Source organism: Phacochoerus africanus, chromosome 14 (genome assembly GCF_016906955.1).
Source record: "Phacochoerus africanus isolate WHEZ1 chromosome 14, ROS_Pafr_v1, whole genome shotgun sequence".
NCBI classification, from domain to species: Eukaryota; Metazoa; Chordata; class Mammalia; order Artiodactyla; family Suidae; genus Phacochoerus; species Phacochoerus africanus.
Window position 1 is genome coordinate 503,528 of NC_062557.1, and position 25,917 is coordinate 529,444.

General features: G+C 54.9%; 1 protein-coding gene across 2 annotated transcripts in view; it reads right to left on the reverse strand.

The window, feature by feature from the left end:
* The window catches only part of FOXK2 (forkhead box K2), a 53,967-nt gene that overhangs the window by 9,914 nt on the left and 18,136 nt on the right, over positions 1-25,917 (reverse strand). For both annotated transcript variants that reach the window (XM_047759186.1, XM_047759185.1), the window contains exons 2-8: positions 14,358-14,552; positions 11,314-11,461; positions 9,230-9,376; positions 4,653-4,846; positions 3,781-3,956; positions 2,585-2,881; positions 2,171-2,377 (exon numbers count right to left, since the gene is read on the reverse strand). In XM_047759186.1, coding sequence (XP_047615142.1) covers positions 2,171-2,377; positions 2,585-2,881; positions 3,781-3,956; positions 4,653-4,846; positions 9,230-9,376; positions 11,314-11,461; positions 14,358-14,552 — 1,364 coding nt within the window. The remainder of the gene's footprint in view (positions 1-2,170; positions 2,378-2,584; positions 2,882-3,780; positions 3,957-4,652; positions 4,847-9,229; positions 9,377-11,313; positions 11,462-14,357; positions 14,553-25,917) is intronic.

A 25,917-nucleotide genomic window follows, 5' to 3' on the forward strand; every position in this document is an offset into this window, starting at 1 on the left:
GGCCCTAAAAAGATTTTAAAAAAAAATTCCTGTTTATTTTTCAGCAGTGATAACAGTACTATGCTTATATATTAAGAAAGCTCTTATCTTCTGGAGACACTAAGACATGACATGACTCGTCTGGCTCTGGATGGGAAGGGACGGGGCAGTGGGAATATAGAACGAGACTGGCTGTGAAAAAAATGTCCAGAATGTTTGTTATTCTCCATGATAAAAAGTTCAGGAGTTCCTGTCGTGGCGCAGCGGAAATGAATCTGACTAGGAACCATGAGGTTGTGGGTTCAATCCCTGCCCTCACTCAGTGGGTTAAGGATCCAGCGCTGCTGTGAGCTGTGGTGTAGGCTGCAGCCGTGGCTTGAATCTGGCGTGGCTGTGGCGTAGGCTGGCAGCTGTAGCTCCAATTAGACCCCTAGTCTGGGAATCTCCATATGCCACGGGTGCAGCCATAAAATGACCAAAAGACAAGAAATAAACTCCCCAAAACCAGTTTAAAATACAAAAGCTTCTGATTTTCAGAATTCATTAATAACAGGCACTGCCTCCCCTTCTCCAGAGTGACTTTCAGTGGAAAGGCGGTCAAGGTCATGCAGTGTCCACACCAAGCCTGACACTTGCAAGGAGTCTTCCTAAGGGTGCACCTGCCCTTCCTCCCCTTCTCAACAGCCTCCTGCACCCACTCAGCCAAGCTGCATGTGGACGAAAATGTCAGGATGGAGCCAGGAGCAAAGCCAGAGTGAACACACTGGTGCTGTGAGCCTGAGTCATCACTGACCGAACTTCCAACCCTTTCTGGACCAAGCGGTTGCTAAGTAAAACACTGCAACTAGGGGTTCCCACTGTGGCCCAGGGGGTTAAGGACCCAGCATCAGCTTTGCAGGCAGGGGCTGAGGTGGCTGCGGAGGCCCGGGTCAGACCCTGGCCTAGGACCCTCCACGTGATGCTAAGGCACGTGCTGTCTGAGCATCGCCGGCCTACAGCACGGCTCAAGACCGGGAAGAACAGCTCAGACCAGAAACAGACCGTCCACCTCTCGAGCCACCTGCTTTCAGCCGCGCGCTGGGCCCCGCGTTTGCTGCATCTAGACCATCTGTGTCCACCCAGCTGCTTAAGGAGCAAAGAAGCGTGGGGCCCGAACGACTCTGAATTCCTTAGGAGATGCAGGGCTTGAGGAAGAAAGCACTTTCTTTGGCTACACCCGTGGCATACAGAAGTTCCCAGGCCAGGGACTGAACCCACGCCCCAGCAGTGACAATGCCAGCCCCCTAACCTGCTAGGCCACCAGAGAACTTAGACGAAAAACATTTTAAATGGGCAACTGATTGCAAATTTCTCAGTTTACCTGCAGGTGGCCTGTTACCTATTACTTAAAAAACTCCGAGAGGTTAGTCTTCCCTAGAAGACGCTTCCAATAAATACGGGAGGGGCAGGACAGGCCCCAGAATCACTTGAGTTCCCTCAGCAGCTCAGTGAGGATTCAGAGGCCCACACACTAAGCCTTCTGTTCCCCACCCTCTTCCAAAGCAATGACTCCTGGGCGCAGAGAGCTGCTTTGGGCCAGGGGCTCCCGACCCTGCTGTCTGAGGGCCTGGATCCCTGCAGGTGCCTGGGATCGGGACAGGGCAGCGTCCTGACAGCCCACACGGGGGCACAGCAGGCACTGCACACGCGGGGTGAGGTCGCCGCTGAAACATCCTCACACATGGCCCAGGACCACCAGCTCCTGAGCTGACTTAACAGCCAGCTGGACCCCACCCTTCACACTGCTCCCCGGGGCTGAGCAGAAGGAAAGCTCCTCTGGTCTCAAAGCTGAGCCCCCTCAGCCGGGCGTGAGAACAGCAGCACCCCTCCTGCCCCCGGGGAGACCCCTGGGGACGGCCCCAGGCCCCACCCAGACGTCTGCGGGAGACAGGGGCATCTTCACCGCTCTGGGTGCGTAGAAAGGTGCTCTCCCCAGACAGCTCTGCCCGCGGGCGCCAGCGGTCACAGCCACGTCCCACTTCCTAGAGCATCTCTGCTCCCTGCACTTTGGAAACGCGAACGTTTCTTCGGATGAGAAAACTAAGGCGGTAACAGTGGGAACCAAAACCCTGACCCCCGCCCCTCATGAAAGGAGAGCGGGGGCCATCGCCGGCGTCATCAGCGCCCAGACGCCGGGGAGAACGCCGCTTACCGTTGTTCACCTGGCTGTGGACGGCGGGGATGGGCACCACGTGAGTCCCGTTCTGCGTGACGGTTTTTATGGGAAGCTGGTGCTGACCCAGAGGGGCCTGCTGCACGATGGTGACGGTCTGGACAGGGGTGGCCTGTGACGTCTGAATGATCCGGCCGGCGGCACCCAGCGTGGCGTGGCTAATGGCAGGAATAGGCTCCACTTTCACTACATTCAAAGAAAGGGGGGAAAAAATGACACCAACGGACACTACTGGGCAGCGTACGGAAATCTCCTGATGGTTTAAAACAAAACCATCAGGAGCGAGCAGCCCTGCTCTGGCGCCACAGTAGGTGACCCGTTAGAAAGCGGTTGGGATGAACAAGGCTTCTAGAGCCTGAAAAGCGCCCCCAAGTGCCTGTTCCCACCACTCACCTTTTACCTCTCTGTGGTCCCCGTTCTCTTGGGGCTCAGCCTTGGGGGGGGCCAGCACGGCCGCCTGAGTGACCACAGCCTGCCCGGCGACGGTGTATGTGTTTGCTGGGGCCAGTCCGGCCACGCTGGTGACGGACACCGCTGGGATCTGGTGGACGACGTGGACCGTCTGCACGACGGGCTGCTGGGAGGTCGAAGTGGTCACAGGGGTGGTGACAGTGTAGGTGACAGGCTTGATCGTCGGTGGCAGTGGTCGCTGCACGGCGATTAAGACTGGCTGACCAGACAGAGGGGAGCCTGCCGAGGACAGGCGCAGAGTGAGGCTCGTGCACCCCAACCAGCGTGACCCCCACCAGCAACAAGCAGATGAGGTGAAGAGAAGAGAAGAGGAGGTGCCCCCACCCCTCCTGGAACAGAAGACGTCACTCACGGTGAACGAAACGCAGAACTGATTGGGGACAGTTCGTGCGTACAGCTAACTACTAAAAAACGCAATCTCGGATGTAGTCAGATTTCTTTTTTTTGGTCTTTCTAGGGCCACACCCTCAGCACATGGAAGTTCCTGGGCTAGAGGTCGAATCGGAGCTGCATCTTTGACCTTCACCACAGCTCACGGCAACATCAGATCTGAGCTGTGTCTGTGACCTACACCACGGCTCATGGCAAGGCTGGACCCTCAACCCCTGAGGGCAGCCAGGGATCGGAGCCGCATCCTCCTGGATACTAGTCGGCTTCATCACCGCTGAGCTAAGATGGGAACTCCCTACCTTTTTTTAAAAATTCTCTGGGGCACACAGTTTCATTCTGCATCATAATTTTGCAAGCACACGGCAAGATACTTACCTACTCAGCAAAGAGACTTTTTTTTTTGCTGCCTATATCTAGTTTATCTGTTTTATTTTATTTTTTTTAAGGGAACCTTTTTTTTTTCAGATTTCTGAATGACAGAGCAACCAACTGAGAAACAGTTCTTTTTCAGGTACCTGCCAAGAGTCACGGAGAAGAGTGTTGACTGACTATTTAAACGCAGTGCTAGCAGTTTTTCAGAGCCTATGAAATACACTCAGGTGCTGTGCAGAGCATCAGGACAAGGGACAAAGGAGCCGTGGTCTCCCGCTGTCTCTTCTCCCAGGAGCCCGGCTCACATGCCCATCTGACCCACCTCTCCCGCCACACCTGCCCGCAGCACACCTCACCTGGCGCACTCTGGGCAAACCGGGCTTCCTGGATGACAGCAAGTTTGGGCTGTGAGGCACCAGGCTCAGGCTCCAGAGGGGCTGGTGAACCTTCCCGCGACAGGCTCTCAGGGGTCTGGGCACCACTGGAGTGAGCAGAGAGCACTCCAGCGTGATTGGGAGAGGCTGGGGCACTTCTGCATCACCAAAGAGAAGAGAATGGATTTTCACAGGTAAAGCACTCACAAAGCCATCCTGCTGTTGTAGTATGTGTATTCTGCAAAAAGTGGCGTCATGTGTCACAGTTCCCTGGGGCGGACACTCAGCAAGACGGGGACAGAAGTGACAGAGCCACCGCGTGCCAGGGTGCCGCTGCTCCACACCCAGCACAGGCCACACAGCCGCCCGCTCTAAGCAGCCCCCGTCCACAGCCAGGCAGCGCGTGAGCCGGCTGGGGCTCAACACTTATGGTCCTTCCCATTTTGTTTAAAAAGAGGGTATCTATTAACGAAGCTACAAATACGTATTTTAAATCAGGCAATAAACACTGTACGGATCAACCCTGAATTTAAAGCAGCTGAGATGTAGCTGTAAAGAGCTTTCCAGGTGGCAAAGAAAGGGAAACCACAGCTTAGAGGCGGCATCACTCTGCGGCCGACGCATCGCCTCACTGCGTGGACCCCACGGGGTCAGCGAGGCCACAACTGCTACACAGGCGTGAAACGTAACACAATCCCGACTGTTTCAGACCATTAGAAACAACAACCCGTGGGTGGCGTTCAACACTTTTTTTTCCAAATCCCCATCCCACCATTTAATCAGGAAAATTTACCAGCATTTCAAAGGTAAATTTACTGACCAGTAAGTGAGGTCTTTTTGTCTTTTTTCCTTACCTAGATGAGAGCGGTCCCAGAGGGGTTCTAAAGCAAGGCACGCCCCTAGGCCGTCTTTTCCTAAAAGCCTGCTCTATTAATTTGCTTTCAGAGGCAGGATCTATCCTCCAGAATGAGCCTTTGCCTGGTTCTTCCTGGGAACGTGGTACTTTGATGAAATAACGATTCAGAGAGAGATTGTGGCGAATTGAATTCTATGAAACATAAAAAAATACGTAGAATTCATACATTTCTTTGCTGAGAAATTAAAATGTGCCCCAGTTCTAGTGCCCTGCAAAGCAGCAACCCCGAGGCTCGGCTCCGGCAGCCCAGCGCTGGAAGGACCCAGCCCTCCCCAGGGCCAAGGAGGAGCCGCGGTGTGACCACACAGAGGCTGCCACAGGGCTGCCACGGAGAGGAGGGCACGAGGATACCAGCACTGTGAACGGCACGGCAAGGGGGCACCAGGGAGCAAGGAGGGAGGGCTGGGGGACGCGGACGGGGTGAGAAATTGATGCCACACACAGAGACGCGGTTTCCAGCGGGAAGGACGTCAGCTTCCGCCTTCCCACCAGGGAGGAGACCAAGGAGACCACAGAGCTGGGACCACTGCTCCCTTAAAACACTTTTCTGAGCACAAAACTACCTAAAAGAATATGTCATAGCCTTTAAAGTGAATAATCCAGGATAGGATAGCAAAGGAGAAAACTAGCAAAGAGGAAAAATGAGCCAAAGTTTAAAAAATATTACTGACACCACCTTCCAGTAAAAGAACTTCTAGATACTTTATTTCACCCTCAGTGAGGCACACGGAGAAAACTTCTTTCTCGATTCCTAGATCCATTCTTTCCAGGACTAAAAGCTCAGCTCACGGTTTGTACAGGATCTAAGGGCAGCTCTCCACCGCACCCGCATCCCGAGACCTCCGAAATCTCACGGGAAGCTGGACGGAGTCATGCCTTCCGGTCGTTTCGTTCATTTGCATTAATGCTTAAATTTAAAATTAATAAACTATAGGCGTTCCCACCGTAGCTCAGCGGTTAGCGAACCTGACTAGCATCCATAAGGATGCAGGTTCGATCCCTGGCTTTGCTCAGTGGTTAAGGATCTGGCGCTGCTGTGAGCTGTGGTGTAGGTTGCAGATGCGGCTCAGATCCCACCTTGCTGTGGCTGTGGCTGGTGGCTACGGCTCCGATTCAACCCCTAACCTAGGAACCTCCATATGCCACGGGTGCAGCCCTAAAAAGACAAAAAGACACACACCCCTCCGAAAATAAATAAATTAAAAATAAAATAAAATCAATAAACTATTAAAGTGTCAACCCCAAACTAAAATGTGGCCATCCAAAAATCATTTCTAAGTTCCCCACCTGGCTTTCTAGTAGAACTGCTAGCAATGACCTGAAATTCTAAGTGGCCAGAGGTGGCTCAGAAATCAAGACACGCCAATTACTATTTTACAGCCAACTGAAGGGACTGCTCAAGAACCGCATCTCAGGCCATGGTAAGCCACCAACGCCTGTGGCCATCTGCCACCTCGCCGGCAACATGCAGGGACAGGCTAGGTTGTGCCTGTGATTTGTGAGACTGTTCACAGGTAAGTTATATCAGATTTATAATATCTTCATAACCACAGACGTTATAACGCTTTATCAAAGGGCCTGGCTGATCACCAAGATTTTTCTATTAATCCCTCCAGAAGGTCAACTCTGTGACAGGCGCCCCTTCTCCATCTTACTCGAGTGTGGAGCAGGCGGCAGATTCTAGGACTGCGGATGGAGAGAGGCAGCCGGGACGATGGCACTGGAGGCCACTGGCTGTCAGCAGCGGGGGAGGGTCCAGAGCTCCCTACGAAGGCTGGCCCTGCAGAGCCTGGGGTGGGGCAGGCTCATGCTGTTAGGAGGAGGGCCAGCACAGTGCAGATCCGGAGGCGACTTCAGGGGCCTGGGCCGCCGGGATTTCTACCCACTGACAAAGGTCAGGACCAGAGTCAGCAATGCTGCTGTCCCGTTACCCCGACATACATTGAAACCACCCTCATTCAGTTGCAGGCATCCAGAAATTACCGTGATGTCTTCAAGGAAAAGGCAGCTTATTACTGAAAACGACTCGTGAAGACAAGGAGCTGCAACACTGAGCCTAAGTCCCCTGGGCAGGGCTGCTCCCAGGACCCAGCTGGCGGAGGGCAGCACCTCCCAGGGGAGAGTCCAGTGCAGGTGGGGTGGGCACACTCGGCGCACGTGAGGAACCAGCTTGGTCCTTTCGGAGGCCGAGAGCCCAGAACTCTCAAACCTTTCACAGTCATGACAAACACCTCAGTTCTGGGCCGGGTAAAATTTAGAAGCCGTAGGGAAGGAAACACTCTGCCCCGAGTACCCGGAAACAGGCCGTCCTACAGCTGGGTTATCAGACCACTGTGCTGTATCCCACGTCTGCTCCAGAGCGGGTAGCTCTGCCACAGGTAGACTGCGAAACGCCCGCAGTCAGTCCGAGAGGAGCCCCGGACCCACACCAAGTGCTTAGAGCAGGCCTGGTGGGCAGTGTCGCCCTAGGAACGGAGGGGAGGGCAGGGGGTAACCTTGAACCCACAGCTGGAGGGAGGGCCTTCCGCCTGGACACTCTCAGTGCAGGCACTCGGACGGGCAGCTCTGAGTCCCGTGACAGGACAGGGACGGGGTGCTGGGAGAGCCGGGAGGCCCAGGGCAGAGGGCCTCTGCAGGCCTGTCTGTCACTTAGAGGAGGGCTGGAGCAGGCGCAGCCTGACGCAGGCAGGCGTCACAGTCACCCTTACGGACCTGGACCTGGACAGAAAAGATGTCTCAACACAAACCAGTGGGTTTTTTGTTTCTGTTTTTGTTTTTTGATAGGCAAGAAATAGATTTATTAGGATAGGACGCTTGTGAGAGATGCAAGCGGGCAGGCCTGGAAGCTCTGCCTCAATACAAACAAGTGTTAATGACGGTTCAATAGAAGGGGCGTTTGGCTTTCGGTTCTGACTGTGACTCTAGGTTCCAAGTGGGCTGCGAAGTCACTTCCAGGAGCCAGCAGCAATCTGTGCATCCAGGAGTCACCTCTAAGGGCCACGGCCACTCCTGGCCTGACTCACTCCCCAGGAGGCTGAGGCCTGGATGCGGTGGCCCTCCAGCCTTCTTTAGCAAGAAAACTTGGGGATGCCTGGAACCAGCTGTCACGTAAACAGATGCCACGAAGCACAGGGCAACACGGCCAGGAGGGAAACGGACCGCCGCAAGTCTGGCCAGGCTCTTAGAAACACTCACTCCCACGAAAGCCCAGCTCAGTGGCATCACAAACCATCAGAGGCGGGCACCCGGAGCTGGCCGTGACTGCACTGCGCTCAGAGGCCTCGCCTGCCTGCGCACAGGGAGCTGGGTCCGCCGGCAGCCACTACCCAGACGGACCAAGGTAACTCTCTGCTTCTGCTTTTTCTGTTTCACGTTTCTTTGCGGCACAACCTCGTGGTAACAGATCCAACCTGGCAAGTGCTGCCAGGACTTCCTACACTGAGAGGAAGACTGGCCCACAGCCGACAGGGGCGCCCTCGCCCAACCAGCACCTCCCTCCCCGCCGACTACCAAATGCCCCCTCGCTGAGAACGGGGGGTGGGGGTGGGGGGGCAGCAGGATGATCCAGGCCGACGGGGAGGCTGGTCTCACCTGCACCTTCTACAACCAAGACTCCTGACGTGACTGAAGACCCTTATAAAGGAAACACTCAGGATTTGGCTGGGACGCTGGTCTTACGCTGACGTGTTTGTACCTCTGCAGGTAGAAGCAAAGTGCCTACCCTCCATTAAGGGGGGAAAGGTCACCCTCTCCCCACCCCTGCCCGCATCACCTGATTAGGGTCATGGTGCAACAGACGCCTTTTTCACGGACCACTTGCTCATTAAGCCTCGAAGGAATTCTGAAGCTATCACTGGTTACCAAATGAACTCAAAAATCACAAATGCGTAGTTCTTCTCTACTCATACAATGTAAAGGTTTAAATACTGAACTCAATTTAAAAAGCGAAATAATGGAAACACTATGCACCGATTTCCAAGTGTCTTCTGAGGAGGCCCAGGCCGGGAACACAGGGGACAGGCCGGGCGGCCCCAGCTGACGCGGGGCAGCAGAGCGCCCGGCTGGTTTACACAGCGGCCGACTGGGGGCCGGAACGTCTGAACAAAGGGTTCCTCAGTGAAACAGTCAGAAAACCGTCTGTGCGCGAGCTTCAAAAGCTACATCCGTGGGCAGCGGCAGCCGAGGGCGGCGGGAACGACCGTCAAGGGGAAGGAGGGCTCCTCACGCGGCTCCACTGCCCGCGCTGCGCGGGTGGAATCGAAACAGGCCACGAACCCCCCCCCCCCCACGAAGACCACGACACAAAGAAACGGGCTGCGGCGTCGCCTCCTGCTCTGTGCTGAGGTGGTCAGAGCAGAGGGCACCAGCAGGCCGCTGACCCTTCCTCTCCCGGCAAGAGAGACCCCCACTCATCTCCCTCCGACTGGGCCCTGGCACGACTCGCCACTCAGCCGCCAGTCAGCATCTACGGGACGCGGGACACAAAGAGCCGATGGCGAACGGAGTGGGACCTACCTGCCAGCCCTTGTCCGCGGTCCTGTAGTAGGGGTAGTTTTTGGTGATGTGCGTGTAAATGCCGTTCAGGGTGAGCTGCTTGTCAGGAGCCATCGTGATTGCTTGAACGATTAACTGTGCATAGGAATAAGGTGGCTTCGAATCATCCTGTATTCAAGTGAAAAAAAAAGTTACCAAAAATCTTTACCGAATTTGGGATTCCGCTCTTGATGCTTCTGAGCATTCTTGAGATAAGGCTTAGTTTTCTTTCCTAAAAAGTCATCTAATTTCAGGGAAAAGCATTTGGAGAAACTGGAAGAAGCAAATGGAGGAGTGCGAAAAAGAACATAAAAACCACGTAAGGAGAAGGTCCAAATGGCAAAAATGAACAGACTAAGATGAGAAGAGCTGCATGAGCCCAGCAGAGTCCAGCGGTCTCTGTGCCTGAGCCGCGGCCGAGGGCGCATCAGTGGACCCAGCAGTCAGGTCAAGAGCTGGGCCAGGCCTGCGGGGCGAGCAGTGTAGTGAGCCCGCACGTCTCCCGGGCCCTGGGCAGGGTCCTCGCTGCATGAGATGGGGGAGCAACGCCCTGCTCCGTGGCACGGAGTCGTGGCTGCTCAGAAGCACCGAGAGTCTGTCAAGGGCCTCTGCCCAGAGGACAAACCCCTCGGAGGCGCCAGCACCCAGCCCAGGCCACCTGGGGCTCCTCGGCCCCGTGACAGCTCAGAACCCCATGCTGGCACGCAGGCCCTCTGGCTGTGAACTGGGAAACAGGCACGTCCAGAGGAAGCCCGAGGCAGGAAGCCGGTGCAAACAGGGCACCACGCAAGAACACCTTCCCGCTGGCTCTCCTCACACACGCCTTAGCAACCGACACGTTAGACACTGCTGGGGGGCACACGCAGAGGAGCAGGCAGCAGTGGCCTGCAGGGGGCACGGCGAAGGGGGCGAGGCACCGGAGGGAAGGCAGGCTTCACTGCAGAAAGACCGAGGGCCCCCTGAACCCAGCGCCCCACGTCCCGATGCCGAGGTTCCCCAGCACCGGGCTGTCCCTGGGTCCCGGCCGGGCAGGAGCACAAGCCTTCTTCACCCGCTCGTTTCAGTCTTTTACGAAAGCTCTCAGCACGTTCAACAGTGTAACAGACAGGAAAGGCCATCCAGCCCTATCTGCTGAAAACGGGCCGTGCACAGCAGTGCAGCCCACACGGGGTGGAGAGCACGCAGCCCTGAAGCTCCCTCGCCCCTGCCCGCTCCACCTGCCTCCTGGCGCTTGGCCTACCCATGACCCTGCTGCAAGGGAAGCCGTGCATTTGAAACACCACCATTGGTTCTGCCTTGAAACAGAGGCACAAGCTGGAACCCTCAGGGGGCCTCTGCGTCTGCCCCTGCCCTGCACCCCGTGTGCCAGGCTCCTGGGGAGAGCACACAGGCACGGTCAGCAACCCCACAGCTGTGCCGTGTCCTATCACACGGTGTAAACGCGTGCTTAAAGCAACAGCACGCCTGGTCCGACTCCTTGCTCACCCAGCATTACATCAAGGGCGCTTCAATCCGCAGCTGGGTCACATGACAGCCCCTTAACCATCCTTCCTCGGTGAAGGACACTGGGCTGCTTTCAATTTTGTTTTACATGAACCTTTGCTTGCAGCTTTTGTCCGCTTCCCTTAGATGACGTTCTGGAAGGGGCATTACTGGGTCAGAGACACTGTCGTGGTCCTACTGTGGGCCACTGACAATGACTGCCAAGAGAGGCTGATGGGTGCTCCCAACATGGGTCTGTGTGCACTGGTGTGCAGAGACAGAACCTTCAGCATTTGGGACAGCAGGACTAGGCCCCAGGAGCAGTGTCCTGGGACACCAGGCGCCAAGCCCCTGAGGACCAAGGGTTCAGATCTCAGCCCGCAGCGGCCATTGGGGAGGGCCCAGTGCGGAGGGACCGCAAGGAGGCAGGCACCTGGGGCATGGTCAGCGGTGAGCCTGCATCCGCGCCGAGGGGCACTTCTCAGGAGGCCCTGGTGGTGCTGCTCTTTGACACGCAGGCGAGGAAGTGAGCCCGGTGGTGCGCATGGCCCCTGGGTTCTGTTTCGAGGCTATAAAACATTTACCTTCGGGCTGTCTCCACCTGAAGCTTCCTTCTCGTTTTCTGGCTGTGAGTTGTCAGCCATTAAATTGAGGTCAGATGGTATCACACGGCCCATTTTGTACCCCGAGGACCCTGCTCCCCGGGGGCTGGATGGACAGGAGTTTGCAGCACTGTAGAGGAGAGAAGGTTGTTCCCATCAGCCTCTCACTGATCACATATCACACGATGTTTCAATAACTGGCTCTTATTCAAGAGAAATAAATTTCATTCGTCAATCCTCTGAAACGGAAGCTCACCCCAAGAAATCCAGTATTGGCTTCCACATGTGTCATCCTAGGAACTTACCAAGGACACAGGGCCCTGTCTCAGGGCTCCAGGGCTCAGCCTGGCAGGGGATAGCACTGTTCGCTCCCCGCTACCCCCCCGGGAGCTGAGGACAGGCTGCGACAAAAAACATAGCTTTCAGCTACAGCAGAAAGGTGAGGGGGAGTATGGAGAGGGAGAGGGCAGCCGGGCTGAGGACAGGACACAAGAGAGGAGAGGGGCTGTGACAGGCTCAGGGGGTACCCAGAAATCAGAGAAAGGAACCCGTTTTTAAACAAGCACCATTGTTCATAAGGTAGTACGGCCAGGCTGTGATGCTGGGAACATTCAGATTCTTGATCTGCTGATTAAAGGCCCTATTTGTTTGCGACAATTCGCCAAGTTCCATATTTAAGTTACCCCCCTTCTGTACAGCACTGTACTTTAAAAAGAGAACAGGCGGCGTTCCCGCCGTGGCTCAGTGGAAACGAATCAGACTCGCATCCATGAGGGCAGTTTCGATCCCTGGCCTCACTCAGCGGGTGAAGGATCCGGCGCTGCCGTGGCTGTGGCGTAGGACGGTGGCTACAGCCCCACTTTGACCCCTGGCCTGGGAACCTCCGTATGACTGGAGTACAGCCCAAGTAAATGAAAAAATAAATAAGAACAAGCTGTTGAAATGGAAGGATACCAAGTTAAGATTGTTAAAAAAAATCCAGTAAGTTATAAAACAGTAGGTATGATTAATTCTCATTTGTGCTTTGGGTAAAAAGGACAAGAGTTGTCAATGTAAAATGTCTGGAAAAATACCTAAAAAACAGCGGTTGTGTCCAAAAAACTGACCTTGAAAGGAGGGGCCCAGGGGGTGGCGAGACACCCACACGAAGCGCAGCACTTAGGGGCTCTGGACCAGTGCTGTGGACGGCCGGCACGCGCACTCGCCCGCAGGCCAGGAACAGCGCCCAAGCACTGGGCGGAAAGGAGCAAGGCAGATGGCAGGAGCACAGGCACCCTCAGGGTCTGGACGCTCCCAGGCCAGAGACTGAACCCATACGTCACATCTGTGGCCACACAGGGCCCTTAACCCACTGGGCCAGGCTGGGGGTCGAACCTGCACCTCCGTGGTGACCCCAGCCACTGCAGCTGCATTCTTAACCTACGCCCCAGTGGGAACGCCCCTGCTTTATGATTTGAAAGCAGCTGACTTTTGAGAAGTGTTGCCATGGGGCAGGTGAGCGGCCCCGCTGGCTGGATGTGGTGTGAAAGGCAGGTGGGGGAGTTCCCGTCGTGGCGCAGCGGAAACGAATCCGACTAGGAGCCATGAGGTTGTGGGTTCGATCCCTGGCCTCGCTCAGTGGGTTAAGGACCCAGCGTTGCCGTGAGCTGTGGTGCAGGTCGCAGACGCAGCTTGGATCCCACGGTGCTGTGGCGTCAGCTGGTGGCAACAGCTCTGATTAGACCCTTAGCCTGGGAACCTCCATGTGCCAAAGGTGCAGCCCTCAAAAGACCAAGGAAAAAAAAAAAAAGAAAAAAGTAGATGGGCTCCCCTGAGAGCTGTCTCAAGAGGAGGGCGCATGGGGTCGGGGGCCATGGGAGGCCTGAGTAAGGAAAACAGGATGAAGACGGAACAAGGGGTGAAGAGAGACTGGATCAGGAGCTGGTCCAAACCCCCTCTGCTTCCCTGACACCCGCATGTGCCAGGCAGAGTCGGCGGCCGACTCAGGGCTGTGCCCTTCCCTCTGTGACCTCTGCCCACTTTTCACATGGTGCAGAGTCAAAACTTGCCACGTGGCTGCTGGCCTGCACCTGCCCACAGACACAGGGCCTGGTCCATCGAGTCACACGTGGGCTGGTCCACCAAGCAGGGGACGGAGCGGCATCCCTGCAGAGCGGCTGCCACAGGCCTCGCCAGGGGGATACCTTTCTATCGAAGCTGGTTCAAGGTAAGAGACAGAAGCCCTGACTGAAAGCTAAGACCCAGAGCCGCCAGGCCCTGTGTGCTCTCCTCAATCTGCTACAGGCTCCAGGTAGGGTCAGTCTGGGCGGACAAGGCAAGGCCTTCCCAGCCATGCCCTGCGGGCACACCTGGACAGCAGGAGCCTGGCTCTCGAGAGAAGCAAACGTGCTCATTTTGTACCTCATGTGGGAAAAGATCCAAATAATACTTGGCTCTCCTAAGACGCAAGAGAGTGTGAGAGGTCTGACACTCTGGCCTGTCCGAGAGGCCCAGCAGAGACCCAAGAGCAAGCGACTGGGGGTCCGGGGACGGCCCCCGACCTGACCCTCCCCTACTGCCCGGACAGCTGGGGCGGCCGGGGGAGGGTGTGCCCCGAAGGCACCGCCCTCCACGTCCTGAGGCTCCGAGCGTCGCTCAGGACATCAGGACAAGCACAAGTTTCTCACTCTCTGGGACCAAACTCAGTAACCCAACGTGTAAAATTTACGTGAAACTGTAGCCCACTCAAAACGCTCAAAATCCTACTGAAAATCCACCTCACACTTTAGACCAACACGACAAACCATCTATCCCTTCACCTCACGCTCAAACAGAAGAACCTCCGAGCGAAAACCAGGACCACTCGGGAATTGCACTTGGCAGGCAGGAGCCTGAGCGCCAAGAGCGCTCAGGAACTAAGGGGTGTTTCGAGTGCCCTCGACGTCTCTCCACGCGGGAGAGCACAGGCGTCGCCTCGCGCTGCTGGCTGCTGTACGTCCCAAGGCAAGAGGCAAAGGCCGAAGCCTGGACCACGGCGGCTGCCGTACCTGATGGTTCCCGTCGGGGAGGGGAGCGGGCTGATGAGGTGGGCCATGGTGTCTGGAATGTTGATGGTCAGCGGCGAGATGTGGGCCTGCACCGGCTTCACCGGGGACTCGGGCGCCTCCTGCGTCTCCCTCTTCTCACTGGACAGGGCAGTGAACGTGATCTTGATGTTTGTGCTCGGGAACCTGAACGTGCACCTGGAAAAGAAAAGCCGACCGTCAGCGCCCATCCGCAGGCAGGGCCTGGGCGTCCCGCCCACGGCTCGCCGCAGAGCCTCGACTTGTGTGCAGGATCAGCAAGAAGCCCACCTCAAGCTCATCCCGTGGGTTACAAGTCGCTTTAATGACTGAAACCGCAAACGCGGCATCTCGTGACCTAGAAACCCTGGTGGTGAGAGGGAAAACATCGCCGAGGCCAGCCCAGCAGGAGGAAAGGCTCAGCAGACTCAAGAGGCTCAACCAACACTTCATCAGCGCTACTCCTTTCAGGAGAAATAAATACATGAATGCATCTGCGTCATTAAGCAACAATTTTGTGGTTATTTCTTTTTTCTTTCTTTCTTTCTTTCTTTTTTTTTCTTGTTTTGGTCTTTTTGTCTTTTCTAGGGCCACATCTACAGCATATGGAGTGAAGGTTCCCAGGCTAGGGGTCGAATCGGAGCTGCGGCCGCCGGCCTAGACCACAGCCACGGCACTGCGGGATCCAAGCCACGCCTGTGACCTACACCACAGCTCACAGCAATGCCCGATCCTTAACCCACTGAGCGAGGCCAGGGATCGAACCCGCAACTTCATGGTTCCTAGTCGGATTTGTTAACGACTGAGCCACGACGGGAACTCCTGTGGTTATTTCTTATTTAAGAAAAACCATTCCTTTTGTCTTAAAAAAAATCCCATCACCCTTTTTACTTAGCAATTAAAAGCCAGATACTCAATTCTGGGGAGAGCTTTGCCATTTAACACCTTTACTACTTCCTTGGCCTCACTCAGGAATATTTTACACGTACTTCAAGTAATGCAAGCCGGACACCTTCAAAGAATAAAATTTTCAATCAGCTCCAAAGACTCACGGCCTCTGAGCCTCGATGTCACCCCAGCTGCCAGTGCCTGATTAGAGAGCAGGTAAACGGCTAAGGGCTCAGCCGACCTCTGAGCATCCAGCCAGGGTACCCAGCTCATGGCCAGCTCTGCCCACCGCCCTGTCTGACCTGGGTGGCCACCAAGGCAGGATCCAGCACGTGGAGGTCACATGTCCCTCCTACTTCTTCAAGGTGTACTGCCCACCTTCTGGTCTGGCAGAAAGGACACCACTGGGCAGCATGTGACAGTCGCTGCCTGGCTTCTTCCTCCCTCACACCCCCGCTCTGAGGCCGCTGCCCTCAGGTTCCCTGCCCTCTACCTTGCCGGTCAGCCCTCCAGTCTCCGAGGATGGAGCAGAACCAGTGGAGGCCCCGTGCCCTGCCTGCCCCTCGGGGCTCCTTCTCCACCCCAGGGCACTCTCCTCCCTCCTAACCCACATCCACGGTCCCCAGCCAAGATGCGAACTTCTGGGCTTTTCAGCCGACACCCACGCTCCGCTGGGTGCATCCAGGCCTGTGACCTTCAGTCCCCCCACACCCGAATGATTCCAAAAGCTCCGTTTCCTGCAAGCTGGACCCGTGTCCCACCGCCCCACTGCTGCCTCGTCTGTGCCCACGCTGGACCTCTGACAAGACTCCCACACCAGCTCCTCTCCAGAGCTCTCCTTGGCAACGAAGGGCGCCACCCAGCTGCTCGGGCCAGAAACACAGGATTTACCCAATCCCCCAAAGCCGTGAGCACCCACCTTCAAAACACACCCATCATCAGAAATGAAAACGTCTGCTTTGTCAGAGACCCTGTTAACACATGAAAGACAAGCCACCTTCTTCCTCTGCTCACATTCTAGGAGAAAATTTTTACAAATCACACATGCAACAAGGGACTCATACATACGCAGACTGTCGATCTAAAGACAACAGTAAGAAAACAAGGAACACCCTGAGAGAATGGGCGGCAGATTCAAAAGAAGCTACCTCACGGAGATCTACAGGTGGCAAATACGGACATGAAGCGATGTTCTATGATGTCACTGGCCATCAGGACCCGGCCAGGTAAAACCTCCACGAGGCACCTCCGAGTACCTGCCAGAGGGTAAGACCCAGAAGACTGGCGGCCCCAGGGACGGAGCACGTGGAGAAGCAAGCGCTGCAAGAGCAACAGGGCAGCCACCCAGGAGGCCCGCGTGGTGGCTTCCCATCAAGCTAAACGTACACGTGTCATCTGTCCAAGCAACTGCACTCTTGGGTATTTCCCCGGGGAAAAGAACGCGGGCATTTACACAGAAAACCGCATGGATGCTCACGGCAGCTGTGTTCGCAATAGCCCCAAACTGGAAACTACTGCGACGTCCCTCAACGGGAGGCGGTGTCCTTGGCCCCCGTCACAGAGCACAGATCCAAAACAAAAAGGACTGCCTACTGGTTCGGCGGCGGCTCTGCAGGGCACTGTGCTGGGTGAGAAGAGCCAGTTCCCCAGAGTTGCAGCCTGTGTGATTCCATTTCTGCAGCAGCCTCCACACGACAAAATCAGAGCAAGGGCCGGTCAGGGGGTGCAGGGGTGGGGGTGTGCAGTCCCAAAGGGGCAGCACCAGCGAGTCCTCGGTGGGTCGGAACTGCCACACCTTGACCATCAGATGGTTACATGCAACTGCACATGTGACAAGTCACAGAAACACAAAGACACCCCCCTCCCAACAAACCAAAACCAATTCATGCAAAAAACAATGGGAAAACTTCTGTCTGCAGCCCCAAACCACTAGTTCCCACACTTCCATTTCTACCGGCTCCTGGACGATAGGCCTCAGCCCCCAGGGGCACCAGGCAGCGACTGCAGACAGGCTGTGGGATGGAGAGAGGTGCCCTTGGCACTGAGTGGAGGGAGGCCAGGCAGGGATGTGGCCAACCCCAGGTGCATGGACAGCCCTCACAGGGAGGGTGCCCAGGCTCGCCCCTCACCTGCTGCCCGGCTCTGTTGGCGCCCTGTACCCAGCCCTTCTCTCAAGTTCCCACCCTGGTCTGTCTGCACCCAAAAGCCAGGGTGATTTTCTAAAACAGCAGGAGCTGCATGTGGTGTCCAAAGATCCAGAAAGGCTGCAGCCAAGTTCCCTGTTGGCTCAGCAGTTAAGGACCCACCGTGGTCACTTCTGTGGCTCTGGTTACAGCTGTGGCGCAGGTTCAATCCCTGGCCTGGGAACTTCCCCAAGCCATGGGTGTGGCCAAAAATAAATGAATAAATAAACAAAATGAACCACTAGGCCACCAGGGCGCCCCCTCGCTTAATCTTTTTTTTTTTTTTGTCTTTTCTAGGGCCGTTCCTGCGGCATATGGAGGTTCCCAGGCTAGGGGTCCAATCGGAGCTGTAGCCACCAGCCTACAGCAGAGCCACAGCAACGCGGGATCCGAGCCGCGTCTGCAACCTACACCACAGCTCGTGGCAACGCCGGATCCTTAACCCGCTGAGGGAGGCCAGGGGTCGAACCCGCCACTTCATGGTTCCTAGTCGGATTCGTTAACCACTGCGCCACAACGGGAACTCCGTCCCTCACTTAATCTTAATTAATCCTAAAAACCCTGTCTCCAAATACACCCATAAAAGCGGGGAAAGCTGGCCTCTGTCTCTCCTGCCTGCAGGCACAGCCACTTCTCTAGGGAGGTCCTGCGGGTGCAACCTCCCCCCACTCCCAAGGCCCAGAGCCCTCGGCCCACTCTGGGTCAGAGCTACACCCTGCCTCTCAGCCACCCATCCAAGGGCCTCCCTGCCGCTTGTCCTTCAGCTCACTCTGGCCACGTGACTGTTACTGCGCATTCACTTGCTGTCACCCAACAGGATGCAAGCTCCACAGGAACACGGCAGGGTTCATGTTATAACCTGGAGACCAGAAGAGTCGTTGGTACACAGAGAAGGGCCTCAGGATACACTTGGTTTTTGTTTTGCTTCTTCAGTTTTTTTTTTAACTTTTTTTTTCTTGTTAGGGCTGCACCTGCGGCATACGCAAGTTCCCAGCTAGGGGTTGAACTAGAGCTGCCGGCCTGCACCACAGCCACAGCAACACCAGATCCGAGCCTCATCTGTGACCTACAACCACAGCTCATGGCAACGCCAGATCCTTAACCCACTGAGCGAGGCGAGGGATTGAACCTGCATCCTCATGGATACCAGCTGGGTTCTTAACCCAATGAGCCACAAAAGGAACTCCCTACACTTGCTGAATTAATGAAAAAGTGCCCAGCTGCATACATTAAAAAAGAAACTGAGATAAGCAAATCACATGCCTAAGACACACAGGAAGCCCACAATTAAATACTGTGCAATTACCTCTTTGTCTTTAGCAGGAGATCTGAGTAAACGACTCCAGGCCCAGAAAAGGTCATTGCGACCCCACCGGCCTTAACTCTGGCACGACACACACAACCACCATCCGGCCTTCTTCTCCCTCCTGCACACAGCTCCCAAGCCCCTGCCTCAGGCGACAGTCACTGCTCGCCACGGGGGCTGGGCCACTGCACTGGCTCCATCACCCAGCGCGGGAGCCCATGGATGTTGCAGAGCTATTACCTCTGCACCTGCCCCTCATTCCACAGAAAGGGGACAGCACCTTCCTCCGAGACTGCCATGAGGATTAGCTCAGATTTTTACCAAACACTCAAATGTTTATGAAAATGAAAAAACCAAACCACCTTCAGCCCCACTGCAAGACGTCAACCCTTACTCTTCCTAGAGCCGACCCTGGGCCTCTGCCGTTGTTTGCTCCATCGCCGAGAGGCCCCAGGAAGCCCAGCCTGGACCAGAGGAGCAGCACTGCAGAGTCCCAAGAGGGGAACGTGATGAGGGGGGCCCTTCCCTCCCCATGGGGCACCTACCTGTCTCCAGGTCTGTTTCCCTTTCCACAACACAGGACCACACCCTCCACGCTGGACCGCTGCCTGCACACTCCTGCCACCCACAGGGCCCACCCACACCGATGGGCTGAGCACTGCCTTCGTAACCGGCACATCAAGGGCACGCGTCCTTCACATCCCAGCGTCTCCAACTGCAGACACAGGCGTCTCCACGGCACAGGTTACAAGGGCTCACACGGCCGCCTGCCATCAGCCTGACCGACAGTGTGTGGGGGAGCTCCGGCCACCAGTGGACTCTGACGCCTGACAGGGGAAAACACGGTATCTGTGTTTGCATCTAAGAGCGAACTTCTTTTCGCACGTGTATGAGCCTGAAACACATTTAAAAGCTATGCAGGTTTTCTGGAAACTTTCTGGTTTTTAGCCTGGGTTCTGACTACACGGGTAAGTTCCTATTTGTGAAAATTCATCGAATTATACATGAATGGCACATGTGCTTTTCTGTACATGTAGTACATTTCAACAGAGAGGGTTTTTTTAAAAACTAAAAAAGCCACCGGTAGATGGATATAGAAATTAGCAAAATGGTGGTAACACGTCAGGGGGTTCACAGTGCATTTTCTACACGTTGGGGTTAACAATGGCTTACTTCTTGGGTTGTGATTATGTGGGTACCTATGTTTTAATTTTCACTGATTTTTCTATGTAGGTTACCTTTAGAGCAAATACATCAAAACAGTTTGATTTCTCTATGGAGTTCAGCTACTGAAATACCATTCCCCTTTAGGGTATGTGAACGGCCACTGCTTGACTTTTCTAAGCCAAAAATAAAAAATAGGGGGATAATTTTGATTGTTTCACAGAAGTAAAAAGAGCAGCAAATCACTGCAAGAGCAGATCACAAACCAGGTGAGCGTCAGACCTCCTGCCCCCGCCCCCACTACCAAGAGGCCCGGGCGTCGCTACGTCTGCCCACGCGGGCCCCTCGCTGCACCAGTTCCCGAGGCGGCCTCTCCGCTGGTCCCGCAACTTGTTCCCGTGAAGCACTCAGGTCAGAGAGGCACGTACTGATCAGAAGAGCAAAGCGCAGGCTGACCGTGTCTCACCCTGCTTTGTACCAGGTGTTCTTTAAAGGCACTTTGATGGTAAAGCTCAGTATAAATACACACGTCTGTGTATGAGAACCCTGGGAAAAAGAACCAACCAACGGAGAAAAGGGAGGGATTTCAAAATGAACAATAAAAGCCGGAAAGCAGAATTGCAAACCTCTACACAAAAAATGACCCCTAAACAAACCCCTAAACAAAAAGTGACCAGGTCCTGAGCACACATCTCAAGCCACAAAATCAAAACTAAAGGCTCCACACTCAGGCAGAAGAACCCTGGTAAAACTAAGTTTCTCTTACTTGGATAAACACGAACAGTTTTAACCGGACTCGGAGTTGCAGACACTCTTCTCTCCACCTCTCCTATTCTTCAGTACTTGGCACCTTTTTTTCCCCTTCCGCTGTTTAGGGCCACACCCACGGCACATGGAAATTCCCAGGCTGCGGGCCCAAAAGGAGCTGCAGCCGCCGGCCTCCGCCAGAGCCACAGCAACGCGGGACCCGAGCCACGTCTGCAACCTGCACCACAGCTCATGGCAACGAAGGATCCCTGATCCACTGAGCAGGGCCAGAGATTGAACCCGCATCCTCCTGGATACTAGTCAGACTCAGAGTCAGTTCCGCTGCAGCACATGAGCACTCTGACAGGCATTTTTCTTGCTGGAATGGAAACTCATACTAATGACACACCCAAACCGATGGCTTGGGTCTAGAGCTCTGAATTTCCAGATTCGCAAAGATCTAAGGATTCTGAAGACCCGTTCTTTATGTACAGAGCCAGGCCTTGTTGCAAATACTTCGACACCAACTACCAGCATAGAGCTCTGCAGAAATAAGCCATATTCAAATAAGGCTCCAGCCAAGTGGAGCCAAATTTAGTGATATGCTATGCAAAGTAAATTCAAACAATTAACCAACTGGGCAAACTAGTCCCTACAACCAAGTGCAACTGGGCCACTTCAGAGGCTGCGCTGGCCTCAGAAAGAGGCTGCATCCCAGGCCCCTAACCGTAACAGGAGGGTGAGCCAGGATGGAGCAGTGCTCTGGCTCCAGAGCGCCGCTCAGCAAGGGGAGCACAGCAGAGCTGCCTTCCTCCTGAGCACCTGTAGCGACCGAGGGCCCCGGGGGGATGGCCACCGTGTCCCCCAGCCTTCTGTCACTCTTCTCTGTTTGGGCCCAGATTAGACACAGTTCCTGAGTTGGAAAAATCTCCCCACAAGCAGGCTCCCTTTCTACCTACTCAAAAAAATATGTCTGATTGCAAATCAGACAGCCATCGTTAGGCTAACTCTGGAGTCCCCCAGTTTTTAGAGGATTTCAGAAAATTTAACCGACAGAGGCCTCAGCACAAAGCAGCAAACAACAGGTTCCTGCCCTGGGGCACTGAGAGGACCCAGCCTCATCGCTGGGTTTCCCACTAAAAACAAAAAAACCTGAATCTCACCAAAAGGAAACATCAGACAAATATTCTAAAAAACTGGTCTGTCCTCTTCTAAAGCTTCAACATCAGGAATTCCCATCACGGCTCAGTGGTTAACGAATCCGACTGGGAGCCATGAGGTTGCAGGTTCGATCCCTGGCCTCGCTCAGTGGGTTAAGGATCCCGCATTGCTGTGGCTGTGGTGGAGGCCGGCGGCTACAGCTCATGCCAGGGGTATGACGCTAAAAAGACAAAAAGACGAAAAACAAAAAACAAACCAAACCAAAACTCAACATCAGAGAAGACACAGCACGGCCACAGATGAGAGGAAAATTCAATGTGAGAGAAAGAGCATCACCAAACGACAGCCCCTGTCCAAGGAAAGCCAGAGGTGGGGTTACAGTGTCACACCAGCGCTAGGCGGTGTTGGCACTGGGCTATGCGTGTGGAAGAGAATTTTTTAGGACACACACATGGAAACATTTTAGAGGAAAAAATGCATCATGTATGCAACTCACTCTCAAACATTTCAGGAAAAAAACAGTGATGAAGCAAGTGTGGTAAATGTTAATATTTGGGAACCTGGGAAAATGAGAATCTCTGCTCTATTTTCGCAACTTTTCTATAAGTCTGAGTAATTTCAAAGAAAAACAGAACCTTTCAAGATGTCCAGTGCAAAAAGCTTGATGGTCTCGGCTGTGCCCCTCTGGGCGTGGTTGGGCCTGTGCCAGGCCAGGAGCTACGTCGTGGTCCATGGCAAGGTAAGCTGGGCAGAGCGCCTGGAAACCACTCGCTCCTGTGGCTGTGCGCTGGACCTGCTCAGGGACAGCCTGAGAGCCCTGTTCTAGGACATTCTCGTCACTGACTCTCTTCCCATGAGAGTCTATGCATTTCAGAAATTTATCAAATTCCAGCGGAGTTCCCGTCCGTTGTGGCGCAGCAGAGACAAATCCGACTAGGAACCATGAGGTTTCAGGTTCAATCCCTGGTCTCGCTCAGTGGGTTAAGGATCTGGCCTTGCCTTGAGCTGTGGTGTGGGTCGCAGACACAGCTCGGATCCTGCGTTGCTGTGGCTGTGACTGTGGCTGTGGCGTAGGCTGGAGCTACAGCTCCAATTAGACCCCTAGCCTGGGAACCTCCATGTGCTGCAGGTGCAGCCCTTAAAAAAAAAGGCAAAAGACAAAAAATAAAAATAATTAAAAATAATAAATAAATGAAAAAAAAACATTAAAAAAAAGATCTATCAAATTCCAAGGAAGATCTGGTGGGACGCCTGACACAGTTATGAAAAAACGTTGCTTCACTGCAGTTCGATTCTACACCCGCCTCCAGGGTGTCTATGTGCCTGACAGTCAGCCTCAGGCCAGGCAGGGAAGTGCCACCCGGTTCTGGGGCACACAGGACAGGGTCACAGCCACATGACACAAGCGACCCTGCCGCCTGTGTCACTCACGCAGCACAGGTAACGTCAGAGCAACACACCAACCTGTCACTGCGATGACACCATACTCCGGACTGCTCTCCAGGGAGTAAGGTTTGTTCCAGGGCGGTGAGGACAGAGAGGGGGACGGGGTGTGACGGGCGAGGGCGTGGAGCCGGGGAGACCGCAGGATGCGTGGCTTCAAGTCTGGCTCGCGTGACTGAGGGAGTGTCGGTAGCCGTTCCTGGGATGCGGGTGACGGGTGGGTGAGGAACAGGCTGGGGGCCCCATGGCTAAGGGGACACAGGACCTCTGGGGTACTCACGACCCGCCACCCCAGGGGGACAGCCGACCAGCCCTCTCTGGAACTGGACAGACACTCAGTGTCCCTGGAGGGCGCACTGGCCACATCACAGAAGAGAAGCAGCCTCAGAAACTCAGCTCGCAGGTCTGGTGGAAGAGGGCAGCCCCTGAGACGCCAGTGAGCTCACCTCGAAGGAGGGGCACTGACACGGGAGATTAAAAGTGGGCTCCAGGAGTTCCCATCGTGGCGCAACGGAAACGAATCCGTTTAGGACCCATGAGGTTGCGGGTTCGATGCCTGGCCTTGTTCAGCGGGTTAAGGATCCAGCGTTGCCTTGAGCTGTGGTGTGAGCCGGCAACAGCAGCTCCGATTAGACCCCCTGGACTGGCAACCTCCAGATGCTGTGAGTGTGGCCCTAAAAAGACAAAGGACCAAAAAAAAGGAGGGGGCCCTCCAGTGCCAACCCAGCAACAACAGCAGCCACGCTGCCTCTTTATCTTCTGCAGAACTGGAAACCCGTTGTCTACTTCCACATGGCCCTCATTCTCCACCGCCAGTTTCCTCTAGCGTCTGACAGAAATAATGAGGCCTACACTACGACCTTGAAGGAACGGTGCTGGTGACTCATGAATTACTCCCCCAGCCCAGGCTGCCTCTTCCGTGGCTCTAGGAGCCACACGTCCACACCAGCAGCCCGTCGTGCCTGCCGGCCAGGCCCAGCTGCCACCACCATTGGTCTGAAAGGGCCACCGAGAGCCCAGGCAGGCACTTCCTTTGCCCCAGAAGCGGGGGCTCGTCCAGCTCAGGGGAGGGCGGCCAGCAGCCACTCAAAGAGTAAAGCCGCAGGTCCAGAGCCTGACCAGCTTTGAGACCATCAGGACCGTGCAGACGACGCGGAAGGAGCCGGGAACGAACCCGAAGAGCCCACATTTCCCTCTGCTGCTCCCCAGCAGTAAACCTCCAGCAATGCCTATCACCTCAGCTTGACGTCTCACCCTGAAAAGCACTACCGCGTGAAAACTCACGAAACACCACGGTGTCCATTACAGCAGGCAGTTTCTGTTGCATTTAACATGCATTTCTAAAAGAAAGAAACAAAACAACCCCCCCCCCCCAAAAAAACGAAAACACACGCATTTCTAACCAGAGCCTCAAGAGCCTGATTCAGGAAGACAGCTGTGACTCGGGCTCAGGCCCTGGCTGGCAAGTTCCATCTTTGAGCGAAGCACTCTCACTGCCCGTGTGGCTTGGAGGTGACACAGGAACTAGAGGCACACGAGACCAGACTGTGCCACAGGGACAGGGCCACTGCGGGTGTGTGGCTGCCCAGTGCAGTCGGACAGGTTATGCGCTCAGGACCACAGAGGGGGCGGGCTGTTCTCAGCCAGCACCCAGGTCGCCCGTGAGTCCGTTTTCTCAGTGAGGCCCAGTGGGTCAATGGAGCACGGCCTGGGGCTTGCAGGCTCAGCTCACAAACACCTCGCGTCCTGCAGCCCTTCCCTCCAGGACCATTCTGGCCGTACTCTTCCAAAATGGTTATGCCTACGAAAGCCGAACACACGTACACCCTGGGAGCCACCGGAGCCTTCCCAACGGAAATGTGCACATGCTCATCAAAACTCAGCTACCAGAACCTAGCTCACATTTTCAACTACAAAAGCATGCCAACTTAAAGACATCTGTAAGATACTCAGAGCAGCATCATCCATTATAAGAGTCCCAAATAAACCTACCTAGGAGTTCCCTGGTGGTTCAGTGGGTTAAGGATCCGACGTTGTCACTGCTGTGGTGCAAGTTCGATCCCTGTCTGGGAACTTATGCGTGCTTCAGGTGTGGCAAAAAAAACCCCAAAAACCCCACCTAGAGAGTTCCTGTCATGGCTCGGCAGTTAAGGAACCTGACTAGCATCAGTGAGGATGCGGGTTCGATCCCTGGCCTCACTCAGTGGGTTAAGGATCTGGCGTTGCCTAGAGCTGTGGTGTGGGTCACAGACACGGCCTGGATCCCACACTGCTGTGGTTCTGGCGTAGACCAATAGCTACAGCTCTGATTGGACCCCTAAGCTGGGAATTTCCATAGGCCATGGGTGCGGCCCTAAAAGACAAAAAGACAAAAAAAAAGCCACAAAACCCTATCTAAATGCCATTCTATATCAGAATATCAAGTTGTGGTATATTCATATTATTAAATATGTTACAGTCATGAGAATGAATGATACAAAAACATGGGCTCATCTCAAAAACATTTTTTATCGCCTAATTTGGCCACCCCTGCAGCATACGAAGTTCCCAGGCCAGGTAGCAAAATCCAAGCCAGAGCTGTGATGGGCACCATGGCTGCACCAATGCTGGATCCTCAGCCCAAGGTGCTGGGCCAGGGACAAAACCAGCGTGT